At 40.9% G+C, this 16,292-nt stretch overlaps 1 protein-coding gene across 2 annotated transcripts in view; it reads right to left on the bottom strand.

Annotated features, from left to right (window-relative positions):
- The window catches only part of inpp5a (inositol polyphosphate-5-phosphatase A), a 243,586-nt gene that overhangs the window by 30,522 nt on the left and 196,772 nt on the right, over positions 1-16,292 (bottom strand). For both annotated transcript variants that reach the window (XM_028467693.1, XM_028467694.1), the window contains exons 10-11: positions 7,577-7,672; positions 7,204-7,278 (exon numbers count right to left, since the gene is read on the bottom strand). In XM_028467693.1, the coding sequence (XP_028323494.1) occupies positions 7,204-7,278; positions 7,577-7,672 (171 nt within the window). The remainder of the gene's footprint in view (positions 1-7,203; positions 7,279-7,576; positions 7,673-16,292) is intronic.

The following is a 16,292-nucleotide window of genomic DNA, read 5'->3' on the forward strand; positions in this document are numbered from 1 at the left end:
CTGACAGGAATGAGCGACCGGTTGGGTTGGCCCCAATCTGCACTAAACCAAAACCACGCTGGTGGAGTTCACTTAGAAAACTGTTCATTCATGATAAACTAAAAGCAGCAAAATGTGAAAACATGATGCAGACATGCAGAACTACCACTCTATTCCAGGACTTTAGCCTGTCTGCTGTGCAACACAAAAGATGAAGTTAAATGTGCAGAGCAACAAACAAAACTTATGTAAAAACCTGTAGTGATATAAATACTTAACAGGCAGGCTGCCTCAAAAATACTCATCGTTGGCCTTAATAACCATGGAGTAAAAGTGCAGCTGGGAAATGTGAGGTGAGACATTGCAGTGTTCTGCTCACTTCTTTACTTTAACAGTATCAGAGTTCACTTTAGGTATACTAGTAAATAGTGACCAACTAGAAAACTCATCGTTTGCATGATGAGAAATGCATGTTGCAAGTGCTAGAAACCACATTATTACCTTATTACCAATTGCTATCTTATTACCTTAGAAACTCCAATAAACCTAGGATACATTGTTTCAGACAAGGTCAAAAAGTACAGTGACATTCCAACAAGGCACAATATAAAATAAAGTTAAATAAAATGCAAAATAAAATGTTTAACCTGACCCCACATTTGTACACATTAAATACTATTGTGCAGGTCTATAACTGACTGGGATGCTGAAAGATAGTCAACTTAATATATTTTCTCATAAAACAAAGTGCATTTAAGTTATTGATGAAGAGCAGCTTCTCTGCTTTATCACACTGAAGTGTTTCCTGATCCTCATCTCCTGCACTCTGTGCGCTTCTCTGTCTCCATGTGTGTTCTCCAAATCCATTGTGGTGTGTGTCATTTCTTCTGCATGCTGTTTTAATTCCACATTCAAGTGATGATCTTTATAACGTGGATCAAGTAAAGTCGCGATAACAATGTGTGAAACGTGCGCTGACAGACTCTAAAGTCGAATTCATGTAGCTGCTGCGTAGTTTGGATGTTTTGGAGCCAGTGTCAGTGTCGGTGTCAACTCAGAGTGCTACACGTAGCTACAGCGTTGACCTGACAGAAACACGTTGGCCCATGTCCAGGCAAGCACACTGACAGCGGTGTTTGCTCACGTCACATCCTGTTTCGGCCAGGTTGTTTTGGAAGCCAAATTTTCGTTGCATCGCGATAAAAAACAAGGAAATACCGTTGGTTATTTGAAGCATGGAGTGCTTTTTCTCCGTTTCCCTCATGTCGACTTGTTCTTTGTTTTTGCCATTTAATTTTTCATTGGTTTTGTCATTTGTACAGGAAATCTTGGTAAATCACCTGAAACAGGTGAGTGCAATCTGCGTGGCCACTAATTCCAGAACCTTTCATCATATTTTTTTTACTAAATCAGGGCCGATGTGTCCATAGGCCCATAAGGGAAGCTTTCTTATATGTTGATATATTCCTGTAGCTCACTACACCCCCTTGTGATGCAGACTAAGTATTACAAGACTAGTTGAGTAATACATGGTTATTGCTAACTTCTAAAGATATACCTGTAAAAACAATGCATACACAGCTGAATAAGCTCATTACAAAATATACATTCTGTTTTGGTTTGGACACATTACTTGTTGAAAATAATCACCGATTACAGGAAAATTATTTTAATGAAACCATTGAAAAAGCATAGTTAGTACCCAATACAGGTCCAAAGCATTTAATATAGAGGTATGCTAAATTAAATGTTTATATATCTGTAAGGTCAGATTTAATTTAGCACAGCATCTCTTTTTCCACTTGCTCTGACAGGTGATATATGAAAAACCTAAAGCCACAGCAGCATTTGCTCTTTGGGATTTTTCTTTCTGATGACCCTCTCATGTTCTCAGTGCTTTTGAGTAATGCTGGAAGATGCATTGCTGGCATGCCAAGGAGAGGCATACCAGACAGGGAGGTTCATCACTTGAAGGAGCTAGTACACAAACACACCCTCTTCTTCCAGTCCCCACATCTGCAGACACCACACTGATAAAGTTACAATAAAGAGATACTGAAACAAAATCAATGGCCATGGAGGAGGAAAACTGGCTTGGGTGTGTATGTGTGTGTCAGGAGGAGAGAAACACAGAGATGTACAGTTAAACGACACAATACGCGCACACACAGGCACACACACACACACACACACACACACACACACACACACACACACACACAAACCGCTCCACCCTTACTTCCTCCGGAGCAAGGCCCCATGGTGCCCCTTGACGCCACAAGCGCCCAGCAATTTTAATCTTCCCAAATACTCATCAGGGCCCTCCATCGTCCTGCCATGACAGCGCCAGGGATAATTAATTATACAATTTCGAGGGGAATATCGACTAAACAAAGCTATTAATCATCGCAAAAGTCAATAGCCATGGACACATTCAATCATGTCCCAGCCAATGATTACTCCTCTCAAAATACAATAATTATTTTCAAGAGCAGCCTCGAATTAAATTTCTGTCAAGCTGGTACAAGTCTTGCAGTTGATGAAGGATGCAATGGATTTTTTCCACCCCCTCTTCCCCAGTGGAGGGGAGTGAGGAGGGACATTTATCCTTTTGGAGAGGTAGTTTGTTTTATAAGGATCATAACATGGTGTGTTTAACTAGACCATGACCATCAGATTATCTCTGATGCTCCCATTATATCATCCATCTTGTCAGGCTTTGGCAAGGAGGTTGCAGCAGGAAAAGAGCAATGAAGGGAGGAAGGAGGAAATGAGCGTAGCTGAGAGTCTCAGAGCTACTGTTTCATCACTCCGGTTCCATAAAGTACAATGTACAAGGTCGATATCTGTTTGCAGATATCGACCTTGTATATTGTGTGCTAAAGACACAACGATGTCTATATAGCAACTTTAATTACCAGCTAAATGACCTTTTTCCCACTGCTTTGGTGCAAACCTTTGATGATGTCTCTATGGAGAAAATTAAAAAGAGTTTGAATAGTTCCTTCATGAGAATGAACCCATTAGCATTAATGGTTAAGTAAACTAAGTTTAAAAGATAATTAGAAGATTTAATATGACATTTTTAATGTAATTTGAGAGCTGCAAATTCAAATTCTAGTATTTACCAGGTTTCTAGTACTTACTTTGCAAGATTTTTTTTTTTTCCAACATCACAAAATGAAATTGCTATGATTGCTATGGATTTAATATTTAGAAGCTATTGGATAAAGTCACAGATGATCTGCGAAGATGGAACAATCTCCCCATCTCACTCCTTGGCAGAATAGCCTCAGTTAAAATGAAAGTCTTACCTAAAATAAACTATCTATTCTCTATGATCCCACTGAAACCACCAACGCAATAGTTCCAAAGATTAGATTCTACAATTACAAAATTTGATGCGAGGAATAAAAAAAAAAAAAAAATGCCTTTCAACCCTTCAAAAAAATAAAAACGAGGGTAGTTTAGAAGCCGCTAATTTCATGCATTATTACTTAGCAAACCAAATATTATACTTAACAGAATGGCTAAAACCAAAAGAATACTACAACACCTGGCTAGAAATCGAACAGTTTGACTGCATAAAAACTCTCTGATCTCCCTTTTATCACCACGACCCTCAAACGTCACAACTGCTTTAAAAACCCACTGAGTGCCTCCACCCTGACTGTGTGGTGGAAAGCCCTGGACATTACAAATGTTCAATTAAAAACTAGCATGCTGTCTCCAATCTGGCACAACCCTGACTTTAGAAACAGAAAAACACCGCTCTATCTAAAAATATGGGAAGAAAGTGGAATCACTCATCTCCAAGACATCTTCGAAAATGACAAGCTCAGGACATATACTGTAACAATCTAACCCAAACATTCAACATGAATAAACATTTTTTACAGTACTTACAAGTAACAGAAACAATCAAGAAAAACACTCCTGTAGATCAAATTACCTTACAACCTCCAGAACTGGCTATATATATGAAAAATAAGCAACAAAATAAAATAAAAAATACAGAATATACAGAGCACTCTCGAACACTAACTCTAATCACTTACCAATCGCTTTCAATCACCACGAACACCAATTTCTGGACAGAAATTTGTTGTAATACTTTTAAGATGACAAAAAACACAAACCTACAGCAAATTCAATACAAAGTCCTCCACAGATCCCACATTACCCAACAGAAAATGTATAAAATGGGCTTCTCCCCAACAGACACCTGCTCTCAGTGCACCCAGGGAACGCTGATTCTTATTTACATGTCTGCTCTGTTCCCCAGTTCAACAGTTTTGGTTTCTAATTACTGAAAAACTGTCCTCCATTTTGGACTGCTGGATTCCTCTCTCTCCAAATCTGTCTCATAGGAGACCTGACGATGCTTGATCTTCCAGCAAACCAATCGCAATCCATCCTTGCGACACTCACCATAGCAAAAAAAAAAAAAACAATATTAGTGTATTGGAAAGATAAAAAATCCTTAAACAAAAACCAATGGCAAAATCTCCTCATAGAATTTATTTCCATGGAAAAGATGTCGGCTCTCAGAAAAAATAAAATAACATGCTTTGAGGAGCGTTGGACTTTCTTAGCCTAATGATCTAGCCTGCAAGCGACTGCCAGCACCACTCTTTACTAACACACTAATCCAACTGTAGACCTGGACCTCCCTAGGCATGTGGGGTGGCCTGGGTGGCTTGGGTGGGTTGCCGGGGTGTATGGGTGCTTCTGCGTGCGTTCCTTCTGGATGTCCTCGCTGACCCTGGGCGGTTTGATTTTGCTCTCCAGCCCCCTCCGTAAACGTCTGGGTGGCCCGTGGGGCTGGGGGCTTGCATATTTCTCTGACGCTCTTTACCCTTGCTCTCTGTCCCCCTGTCTCGTCCTCCCCTCTTCCCCTTCCTTTGTTCTTGCGCCTGCTCTCCTGTTGGGTTGGGCGTTGGGGGGCTCCTGTCGGCCCTGGGTGCTGGTGGGGGGGCTGTGGCTTTCGCCTGGGGGGCAGGCTGGGCTGCGCCGGGTGGGTTAGCTTGGGGGTGGGCTCATCGGGGGGCCTGGAGTGGTGGGATTTGTGGCTCCTGGTGGGGGGGGGGGGGGGGGGGGGGGGGGTCCAGGGTGGGGGTAGCACTAGGGGTGGCTAGTGCTTGGGGCCGGCACTTACATCCTGGGTCGCTGGGTGGCGGGTTGTTGCTGTAGGTTGCTCTGCCTGCCCATCTGGGTGCTTTGGCTTTGTTCCCTGGAGCGCACCGTCGCCGGAGATAGGCCCCCCCCCTCCATGGCTCACTTGGGGGACCGTGTGGGCCAGTGTGTGGCGTGTGCCGGAGGTGGGATGGGGGAGCGCAATGGGGCCTTGCCCATGCAGGGGCCTCCCCTGGAGTTGTGCTGGTTGGGTGTGTGGGGGCGCGGCCTGTGGTTCTTGCCCTGGCGGATCCGCGTCAGGGATGGTTGGTCTGCTGGCTGGGTGCGCCGGTTCCCGTGGGCGCTATGCCGGGACGGGGGGGCTGCAGGGTGGTTCTTCGGGCGTGCTGCTCGGCGAGTCCCTGGGGTCCGCGCCATCTACGCTTTCCGGTGGCCCGCAATGTGGATGGGCCAGGCTTGCACCAGACAAGCCTCCTAAATGAACACTTCACTTCACTCCCAGCTGGTCTGGCTCACTCACTTGGTGCACCACACACCCATACCCAACCCTTGGGCTGGATGGTGTGGCTGGGGGTGGAGGGTCCCGCCGCCTGTGCTACTGAGTAATGGCATGGGGAGGCATTCCCACCTCAAGTTGCCCTACCAATCCCTCCAATTTTAATCGCACCTCAACACACCACCCCCAGAGGGTGCGACCACCACTTCCACCCTCCGGAGCTATTGCATTACATACAAATATATACACAAAGGTTGGACGGGGAGCACCGCTCCCCCCCATCCCCTTTCTTTTAATTGCACCTTCACTAAACACACACATTCACACAGGGGATAGGGAACCCACCTCCCTGTTATGGTGCCTCTCCATTCCTCAATGGAGAGGCACCATAACAGGGAGGTGGGTAGGATTACATTTTTGGGCCTGTCGGGTGGGGGCCCGGCCCCTCTGTTGATGTCTGGGCCACCGTGTAGAGTACAAATACATCAGGATGGTGCGGTCGAGCATGGTGAGGCGGTGGGTCTCGGGGGGCGTGTTGCTGGGGGCTCTCTTCGCAGGGTCTCTCCGGGCGGTGTTGGCCCGGCGGGGCGTGGGGGTGCCTCCTCCCTTTGGGTATGGCTTGGTGCTTGTCTCGTCTCCTGGTTGCCTTGGGGTCTGTCCTCGGTGTGTGCGGGCCCGGGGCGGCCTGCTATTCAAGTGCTCCTCGGGGGGCTTCGCCCAGGGGCTCGCCCTTGGGACGTAGCCTACAACTTCATACTCACTTTACAATAACCAACTCTTCCCCACCCTTCCATTTTCTACCTTGAATCTCTCCTCCCTGTGATTAAATGTGATTATCACAGACTCCACATGACTCTTCTTCATTGTCCATGTCTGTGTTCAACCACATTCAGGTACAGTGGGGGTCCCCGGTCTCTGGCACCTTTATTATTCATTTTTGTTGCCACTTCTCTACAATCATAGTAATAGTCGACATAGAAGTGTGTTGTGCTGAATGTTAAAAAGGCAGGAGGTGAGAATGCACACACTCATTATGATGCAGTTACAGGTTAAAACCAATTATGTAAAAATCATATACCACTACACAAAGATATAAGAGAGAACAATGCTACTGCTAATGGTAACATGACGTTTAAAAAAAACATAAAGGCAAACACTTAACACTAGCTCTTCTGGGACCCCTCGATGACATCTTAATGCATGTTGAGTTAAATGTTGCTTCCCTAATGTGGTAGAAATAAATATGCTAAAAATCATGTAAAAACAGATCTGGGTCCTACATTGCAGCTCATGTATACAAAATAATTTTGTATACATTATTATTTAAGTTTTAGATACATATGTTAGTGACTATACTGTTTACTACTGAGCATAAATATAGACATAATATATAAATATATATAAATGCTTTAAGTACACACACAGACAAGCACACACGCAAACACATAAAGTTGTATTACCATGTTTGCTTTTGTCCCTTTCACAATAATTAGACATGTTATAATTGTTGGTCATATATTCAATCAGACACATTAAAGCTGTGATAAATAGAATGGGTGTATAAAGGGTTGGGAATTTAAAGGGTGACTTACTGAGGTCCCATTGTTTTCCCGGAAAATGTCTTGGTTGGCATAATTAAAAAGCTTCTTTTCAAGTTGAAGAACAACCTAAATGAGCAAAGACAGAGAAATAGTGCTCTGATTAATAGCAACACTAATATGATGAGCTGCCCTTGATAATGGGAGGCCTAATGAGTAACAGTGAGCTGCTGTAGTAGGGTGCATTCATATCCTCAGGAGCTTTCAACAGATTCCTACATGTTATGGTATGAAACTATGGTTACCTGAAGATTAAATATACAGTATAAAATTGCAAAGCAAAATTAATAATGTAAAGTTCAGTAATAAATATACAATTAATGATCACACTGAGGATGATTTATGGCCTTTAGTGTTTTCAATATACCTTTCGGTCGTTGTCACTCTCGCGGAAAATTAGCTTGTCAACCTCATTGGTTTCAGCAGCTCTGACAGTTTGCATGGTGGCAGTGGAGCACAGACTCTGCAAGTGAAAAAGAACAATAAGAAAAAACAGTAAAATCTACAAACATTTGAAAAAAATATACATATTAAGTGTATGAAAACCGACAATAAATAATTCAATTTGCACAATCTTAGATCACAACTTTCTGGTACCCTCAAAAAAGCCCCTCACCACACACTATCCGTGCTGCATTAGAATGGGTTCTAAAGAACCATCCTACAAACTACCAGCTCACAGTCCCTTCTCTTTATCTGGCTCTATGTACTGACCCCATGGACTGTGTGCATGGTTAAATTCCTCTTTGTAGACGCTCTTAACAATTAGTTAAACATTTGGCCATCTGTGTTTGAAGACAGCTGAATGAGGAAATCCCTCGGCCAGTGGTTCCCATACCACACAGTAGAGGCTGAGAGACCTGATTAAAATTCAAAGCACAGATTAGATAATCGGGTCAAGCCAATATTCCCGACAGAAAAGGGCCCTTTTGGCTAAAATGTCACAAATCAGTCCTGATTCGGCCACGATGGGATGGCACACCAGATTAAGACCAACACTGCACTGAGAGAAAGTGAAACTAAGTGCATTCCCGCCCTCGAAACCAAGTCAATTCCTCCATGCTTTCACCGCACCTCCCCTCCCTATTAGGAACTTTCTAAAGCCCCAACAAATCGCTCCATCTTTCACTCATTTAGCCCATCCAAATGCAGGGTCAATATGGTCCCCTGGCAGCCAAATGCTAATGCGCTTAAGTGTGCTTAAGCAGCTTTGTACAATGAATAGGCCGAAGAAGGAGTGAGTAAAAAGGGCAAGAGATAGTGTCCCTGTCGAAAAGTCATTGTAGCCAAAACATCTTGTGAATATGCTCAATGTAGTTTATGCAAAACAAATTAAATGTAGAACAAAATTTTCAATTTAGTGTAATTAAAATCCAAGTTGGAAAAACTCATAACACGTTTAAACAAATTCATTGTTTATTTTATCATTATTTTCATATGGATATCTGTCTGCCCTCGAGTCTGTATTGACTTGTATTTTTTCTAAGGTAAATTTGTCACCTGATTATCAATATCTAAATTTTTGATACAACTCCAGCTGAGGTAGGGGAGTAGCCATGCATTCATTTAAAGAATGTCTATAACTACATGAGCTAAATCAATGGTCCAAAATAAAGGTTTTGTGTTTCTGTTAGTGAAGATCCATGATCCATCTTGCATTTTTATATAATGATTAACATGACTTAATTCATGAGCTAAAAGGTATTGTGGCTTCTAGTAATTTAAACTGGCACACTGTTTGGTATTACAGCATTTTGTGTTACATGTGGAGTTTAAAGTTTAAAAAAATGCAGAACATTTAAATAATTTTGGTTTTTATTAAAGCTTTGATTTAAATAGATTGTTTTTAAATTTGAAGCCAAAGTCATGGAGTTGTACATTTAATATTTAATAGGTGAAAATGTTGAAAACAAATGAAGAAATGCTGTAATTCTCAATTCTTGATTCTAGACCTTTGCATCATTATCAGGTGCTGTTGATAAGGCTACAAATGGTGTTCGATTTTGAAGTACAGCAGTTAGAGAGAGTGCAAAAAGTGATTTATTCATACAAACAATATATGAATAATTGAAACATATCTAATCTAAGTTTCCATGGAAGCAAGTTATATTTCAGGTAACTATGGCTGCACATCTGCATACTACTGGTAGCTGACAAGAGATGAATTGATCTATTTGTATGTTCATTGAGCGACCGCTTGGCGTGCCAGTGCAGTCAGTTGAGGTAGAGGTTGATTGCACACGATTGATCATGGCTGTCTGACTGTCATCCTCTGTGAAAAACATTGCACTTATGTTACCCTCATTGGGAGCATCTAATCCTTTCATCAAAAGTCAACTATCAGGTTTAAAAAATACTACTTCATTATTTGTTTACGTGCTATTGTTTCTCAGACCTAAACTTCTACTTTTATTTCTATTTTTAAATAATAGCCATATTTTTCTGATTCAACATTTTCACACATGCATTTAACTTTACTTAATAAAGATATGAAAAAAAAAAAAAAAAAAAAACAACAACAAAAAGGTAACTTTTGTAATCAAATACATTTAATTATTTATAGAACATAAAAAAAAGAGGTTAGAGCATATATTGTAAAATATAAAAAAGAGGCTCGAGCATATATTGTAAAATATATTATATAAAAAAATACACCTCATAAATCCATTATGCAGCGTTTTTAGGGATTAAATTACTACTGTTGTGGTTCAATCATTGCAAACAGCAGATGTAGGATTATTTTACTTCTGAATTATATGCTTATACAATTTTGGTCTGTATTATGTGGTCAAGAAACCCTCTAAAAAAGAAATCCTTTGTTTTTGGATGGATTGCTTAAGATATAACAATTCAAAATGATCTAAATGAGTTCATTTTCACTATATTTTATTGTATATTTCTTGTCATTTGTATTCTTTTAGGGTGACATTTGAACATTCTGTCCAGGGACTACAGATGAAAAATAGCTTTCTGGCTAATCTGGTACATTTTCTATATGGATATTAATGTTGACTGTCCCTGTTATATAAACCAATAAAAAAAAAAAAAAATACCTGGATTTCCGGCAGACACAAAGGTGTGTTTATCCATGAGTCAGGGAAAGTAAGAGTCATGCTGTCACTTAGACCCACATCACTGTAGTAATGAGTGCTTTCCTGCTGCTACCAGTTCTCTGTTGGGCATTTACAACCGCCAGGCAAATTCTGCCCATCAAAGGCTCTGCTGACTGAATGAATTAGACAGTAAACAGGCTTTCTGATCACTGTAAATAACCTTACTTTAATTATTCAAAGCAACAATTGGTCCCTTGTTTGATAGTGTGCCTGTAAGAGGAAGAGGAAACATGCGGCCAGGTAAGGCAGCAGTTTGTGGGATTCTGACTTGGCATTACAGCTCTGCATTATGGGTCAGAGGTCAGCAACAGAATGTTTGCAGAGGACCAGGGAGGCATTGAAGGGATGCAGGGTAAGTGGGCAGTGGGGTAGCTGGGATGAGAGGTTGCTGAGGAAGGCGCTTAGCTTTGTGCATCAATGGAGGATAATCCCATGACTGTCGGAGGAGGAAGCGGCTGTTTAAAGGACCTCTCTATTCCAGCTGCTCTCCTTAGAAGCAAAGTTTAAGCAATCTGTTCCACTTCAAAGACTGACACACAATCATGCACGTGCACGCACACATATACACACACTCACATGTGCTTTGTCTGTAGTGTATCCAACAGATGGAGGGGATCCACCGTGTTGTGAAAGCCTTCTTTGTAGTTTTCTATTTTAATGCAGGGTTTTAATTTCTGTCATATAAGTGTACAGGCCGATCATTTTCAGCTAAGCCGCCCCATCTTCCTCTACATTACACCCATTGTCACTCACATAATTTACACTGCTCACTAACCTATCATTCCAACACTATAATCACCCATTGAGCGCACTTAGAAACTGGCGATTAAAGCTCAATTAGTCAGAGAGTGTCTAAGTGTGTGTGTGTGTGTGTGTGTGTGTGGGGGGGGGGGGGGGGGGGGGGGGGGGGGGGGGGTAGAGAGGAGAGAAGAACGATAAGTGGACAATGAGCTAACTATTCATTCTTCATTACCAGAAGCAGAGGACAGGGGCTCCCCCCTGTGTCAGCAGAGGCAGTGCCATTGTCAGAATGTGCCATTATTTTCCCGCTGCCCTGCAAAGCAAAGCCTGCCAGCTGAGTTGAGTTCTGCCAGCAAGTGACGGAGGAGGGAGGGGGATGAAGGGCGGGAGCTTGGTGGGTTCAGCAGCAAATGGCACAGCACTCCAATCACTTTCACTTCTATTCTCCGTCGTTCATCATGCCAATCCGTGTACTTATTGATTGCGACATTTGCCGGGGCAAGGGGCGGAAAGGAGCCTCTAACAAAGGCAACAACAAATTTGGCCTCTTGCGTTTCTGCCAGTGATTACACACTGAAGCTAGTAAATCAGCACACGGACAAAACCCCACCCAACCACACAAACCCAATCGGACTGGACACAAGCCAGCGATATGCACTTCGCTTTTCCACTGAGGCAGCTAATTTAATATCACCAAACACACAGTGGATTTATCAATGACACAGACATGCACGCACACACATAAAAGCTTTAGGATTAGAATTTCAACATGTAGGGATCACATTATTACTAGCAAAGATAAGACTTAGGTTGACCTAGGGGTCAGCAGAGGTGTAAAGAGTACTGATATTTTCTACTAGTAGTAGTACTGTTGATTAAAAAAGTAGTATAAGTAAGTCGTACATAAAATACTGAAGTACAAGTAAAAAACACCTCAATTAAATAGTACTCAAAGTAAAAGTTACTAGTTACTTTCACCCCACACGTTTATTTTTGCTAATAAATCTAGCCACATAAAAACATAATGTACAATTATTTTTTAAAACAGAATAACACCAATAAATTCAATAAAAAAAAATAAAAATAAAAAAGAACTATAAAACTGAGAAAATAACCTGCATTCTGTGCATTGCGTTTAATCTGATTGGTCGGCTTTGATGTGATGCATTTGATTGTTGTCTGGTCATTTCATTTTTTGTAGTTTCACAATGTCTGTTGATCATTTTAAAACAAAAAATAATAATTTACTTTAGAATGACTTTACTTATTTTAAAATATAAAAAGTAAAGTGACTGATTTAAAAATTACCCAATAAAAGCAACTCAATTACACTAACATGAGTACTTGTAATCCATTACTTTAATCTCTGGTGGTCAGTAGGTAATCTCAGTAAAGCCAGTCCAAAACTGCAAATAACCTGAAGAAACTCTTACCCGTGAACTTCCATTGATGGGCAATGTGGGCCATCGTAGGAGGTCCATAAACCTGCTACGCCTTTGGCAAAAAACGAGCACAGAGGTAAGAGGGCGATATTGTGCCCTTATTTTTCCTCATATATTATCATAACATCTGGGAATTTTCCTAAAAACAATAGTGAGCATTGAGGGCTGCAATTTACCTTCAGAAAACCAGCCAAAAAGCATTTGTCCCCTTGGAAAGGATAATGGACAGGCCACAAATCATTCTAGACAACAGGACAGAGGGGTGCATGAGAGAAAAAGTCAATGTATGTATATGTTTTGTGTGAGTGTGTGTGTGTCCCCTCGGTATTTAACTTCTCTGCTAACCTATTCTGCTGGGCCCCACAGGACAAATTGCACTGCAGAGTTGTCTTTGAGAGGCAGTGCAGCGCGCAGAGAAAGGGACAGGGCTGAAACACAAGGAACAGGCCTATAAAAATTCATCACTTTGACCCCTGTGACCTCCCACTACTGGGGGGTTCAGATACACAGATGCACATGTTTTTTTTTTTTGTTTTTTTTTTCATCTTCCACTAACTTCCACAACTAGACAAGATCACACATTTAGCTGGGTACTTAAAACATTTCTAAACTAAGAAAACCATATTGTAACTTAAACATCGCATAAAAACAGCTCTGAGCCTCTACAATTCTACAATCCTTTTCTGTAAGCAGACACAATGGCCCTGAAAAAGCTTTCTGCACAGGAAAAGCCCACCAGATGCTTCATTGTGATCGTGTCTCTGTGTAAAGTAGTGGCAGTAAAAGGAGGGTGGGATCTCCTGGGGCATATTAGTCTCAGTAAGAGGAGGACATTGTCTCAAGGCAGGACTCTTGACACATTACTGCCACCTGTACAAAGAAAAACCTAATGAGAGATTTAATCGACAAAACCTCCCCTTGCCACTTTTTAGTCAGCACTTTAAAACCAACCAGAGCAGATGTCCGCAAGACTGTTTAACGCACAGGCGTCTTTTTATCCTCTACAACAGGCCGGTGCAAGCTCAAATTTTTCAATAGCCATTCATATGAATGTTATGCCTTAAAAAAGAGAGTTTTGGGATGCAGGGGACTGAGCTAGGATGTTTTCCTTAAACAGAGCTTTTATTCTGGTAATGAGGAAATAATCTCCAATCTCAGGCCATAAAGAAATCATTGTTGCACATTCAAATATAACCCACATCATGTGATATTGATGGTATTAAAACACTTACTAAGCACCAGAAAACACTGCACTCTAATTTAATTTACCCATTCCACCACAGCGCTAAATGGGAATCAATGAGAAGAAACGGAAAAGTGAGGTTGTTTGTTGGAGCTGGGTCAATCACAAAGTATCGAAAACCTAATCAGAGGTCGGTGATTAGTGTTGGTCCAATGAGAACGTAGCATGTGATGAGTTCATTACACTGGGATTCAATTTAATCAGATCAAGCAATTAATGAAAGTTTAATTTTGCTTTTCAACAGGGGCTGGGGCTTGGTAAGTACCAACAAACTGATCATAATAATACATTTTGAGATAATGTCATGAAAATAAATGTAATATCATCAGGTAAGGTATTACATATTTTCCAGCATTATAGTGTGTTTGACGATGCCTTAGCTAAATGCATGCTCTAATGATTAAAAACACAAAAATCATGCTTGATCATGTTGTTCTGACTTGGCAGTTTGGCTCACAGTGTAGGGAAGACATGGGCAACTGGCGACCTGGGGCCACAGGCATCCTTTGGTCTAATTTTGTACGGCCCCCAAAATAAAATTCATGAAGTTGGAAGTTATATAAATAACAAAATAATTTAAAAAAAAAATAATCCAGAAACACAGAAATCAATAGCAAAATGCACAAAATGTCAAGAAGAGTACAAAAAAAAAAAAAAACCAATACAAAAAATTAGTCATGAAACACACAAAATGACAAAGACACACTGAACAACTCACTTAACACCCAAAATGACTACAAAAACAACAACATATACAAAAGAACTTTAAAGACACACAAAATTACATGAAATAACAGAAAACTAAATAAAATGACAAGAACAAAAACATATTGTCATATTGTCGAGAAAATCTACAAAATGTTTTAAAAACACACAAAATGTGTGTTTTCAAGCTTGTAATAATGCTCAGATTGGTCATTCTTTTAAATGCTGACATAAATGTTGATAATGTGGCTCTTAGTACAGACAATCACATTTTTGGGGCCCCCGCTGTGATGGATATCTAGTTTTTCAGTGTAGCAGTGGCTACGACACAATACACAGAGTTTCAGCAAAAAAGAAACTCAACTCAGAAAAATCCTGCGATCGCGATTAAAAATTTTAATCGTTTGACAGCACTAATAAAAACATAAATCAAAATATAGGTAATATAAGTATTTCTTGAGCTAAACAGTTGCTGCACACAGAAAAAAAAAAACAATTCAATTTCTACCCTTTTAAATTAAAAGCACTGGAAATATTTCTTAAACTTATAGTCAACAGATAATGTTAAATACTGTTCACAGTTAAAACAATACATGATTACACAAGAAGACAGTATTGCTACAATAGATAACAGCCTTTTTCCTACTATGGTTAAAATACTAATATGACCCATTTGGAGGCCTTTATTCTGACAGGCAGGTATATGACCAGCTCTTTTGTTTCCTATTGAGAAGACTGTGACAAAGTACAAAACTCCTCCTCGAATACAAAGAACATTGATTTTTTTTCCCGAGCACCTGCACCAGCCTTTAATTTGTTTGCATCATTTTTTTTTAAATGTTCAACTCTGGTAAGGAGGGGGGGTATGTGTGAGAATTCAGCCTATGAAAAAAGGGGAAATGGGAAGGTAACATTGAGACGGAGGCAGGGGGCTTGTCACACCCCACTGAGGGTGCTAGGCAACCATCTAGTGGGTGGGCTTTTTGATACATTTTACCAATTTTTCATGCCCATCCCTCTTGATGTGACCCCACTCAGGCCCCATTATGTCCCTGACAGCTCTGCGCAGGAAAACATGCTGCCGCTCTGATAGCATGAAATCGGGAACAAAGACCCCCAGGGAGAGAAGAAGGGGGCCGCCAAGGCACGCTGTGCTCCGGTCTTGCCTGGCCCTGGACATAAACAGATGTTAGGCCAACCCCGGCTCTCACTCGCCTCCATGAAAGCTAAAGAGGAGGGCCTCTGTCTAGAAGAAATGGGCCTGAAATGCATTGTTTTGGGCCCCTTCTAAGACAAAAACTGGAGTCACTCCTTCTGAAAAGGAACTGGCAATATGGTGGTCACAGATAAATCACAAGAGGAAGACTAAGAAGGCTCATGAATTTTCAATGCGACCCTTAATGGTCCCTTTTAAATATGATGGAGATATTTGTGTGTAGATGTGAATGGAGACTGATGACTTTTAATGTCAGTTTAGAAGAGTTGTTTAAGACAGTGGATTTACAGTTGTGTTCCAACGAACTGTTGTGTTGCAGTCCCTCCTGAACGCCAACACACTTATCAAATAATCCCTGCACTTCTGTTGGACCCCCAAACAAAAGCACTTAACAAAAGCACTTATCAACAGTCACAAGCTAATTTAAGCTGATGTGGCATCCATTTCCAATTGACTATAAACATATATGGTAGGTTTGCATGGCTGAGATTGCATATTATGGAAGCCCTTTGGCACTTCTTATGTTGTATTTTATTTGCTTGTTTATTTGACTAATATTAGAGTTTACATCAATTCTGCCCACTGTGAATGTGCTTGACTTCAGATTTAAAGAAATGTTAATT

The sequence above is a fragment of the Gouania willdenowi genome, chromosome 15, assembly GCF_900634775.1.
Source record: "Gouania willdenowi chromosome 15, fGouWil2.1, whole genome shotgun sequence".
Lineage (NCBI taxonomy): Eukaryota > Metazoa > Chordata > Actinopteri > Blenniiformes > Gobiesocidae > Gouania > Gouania willdenowi.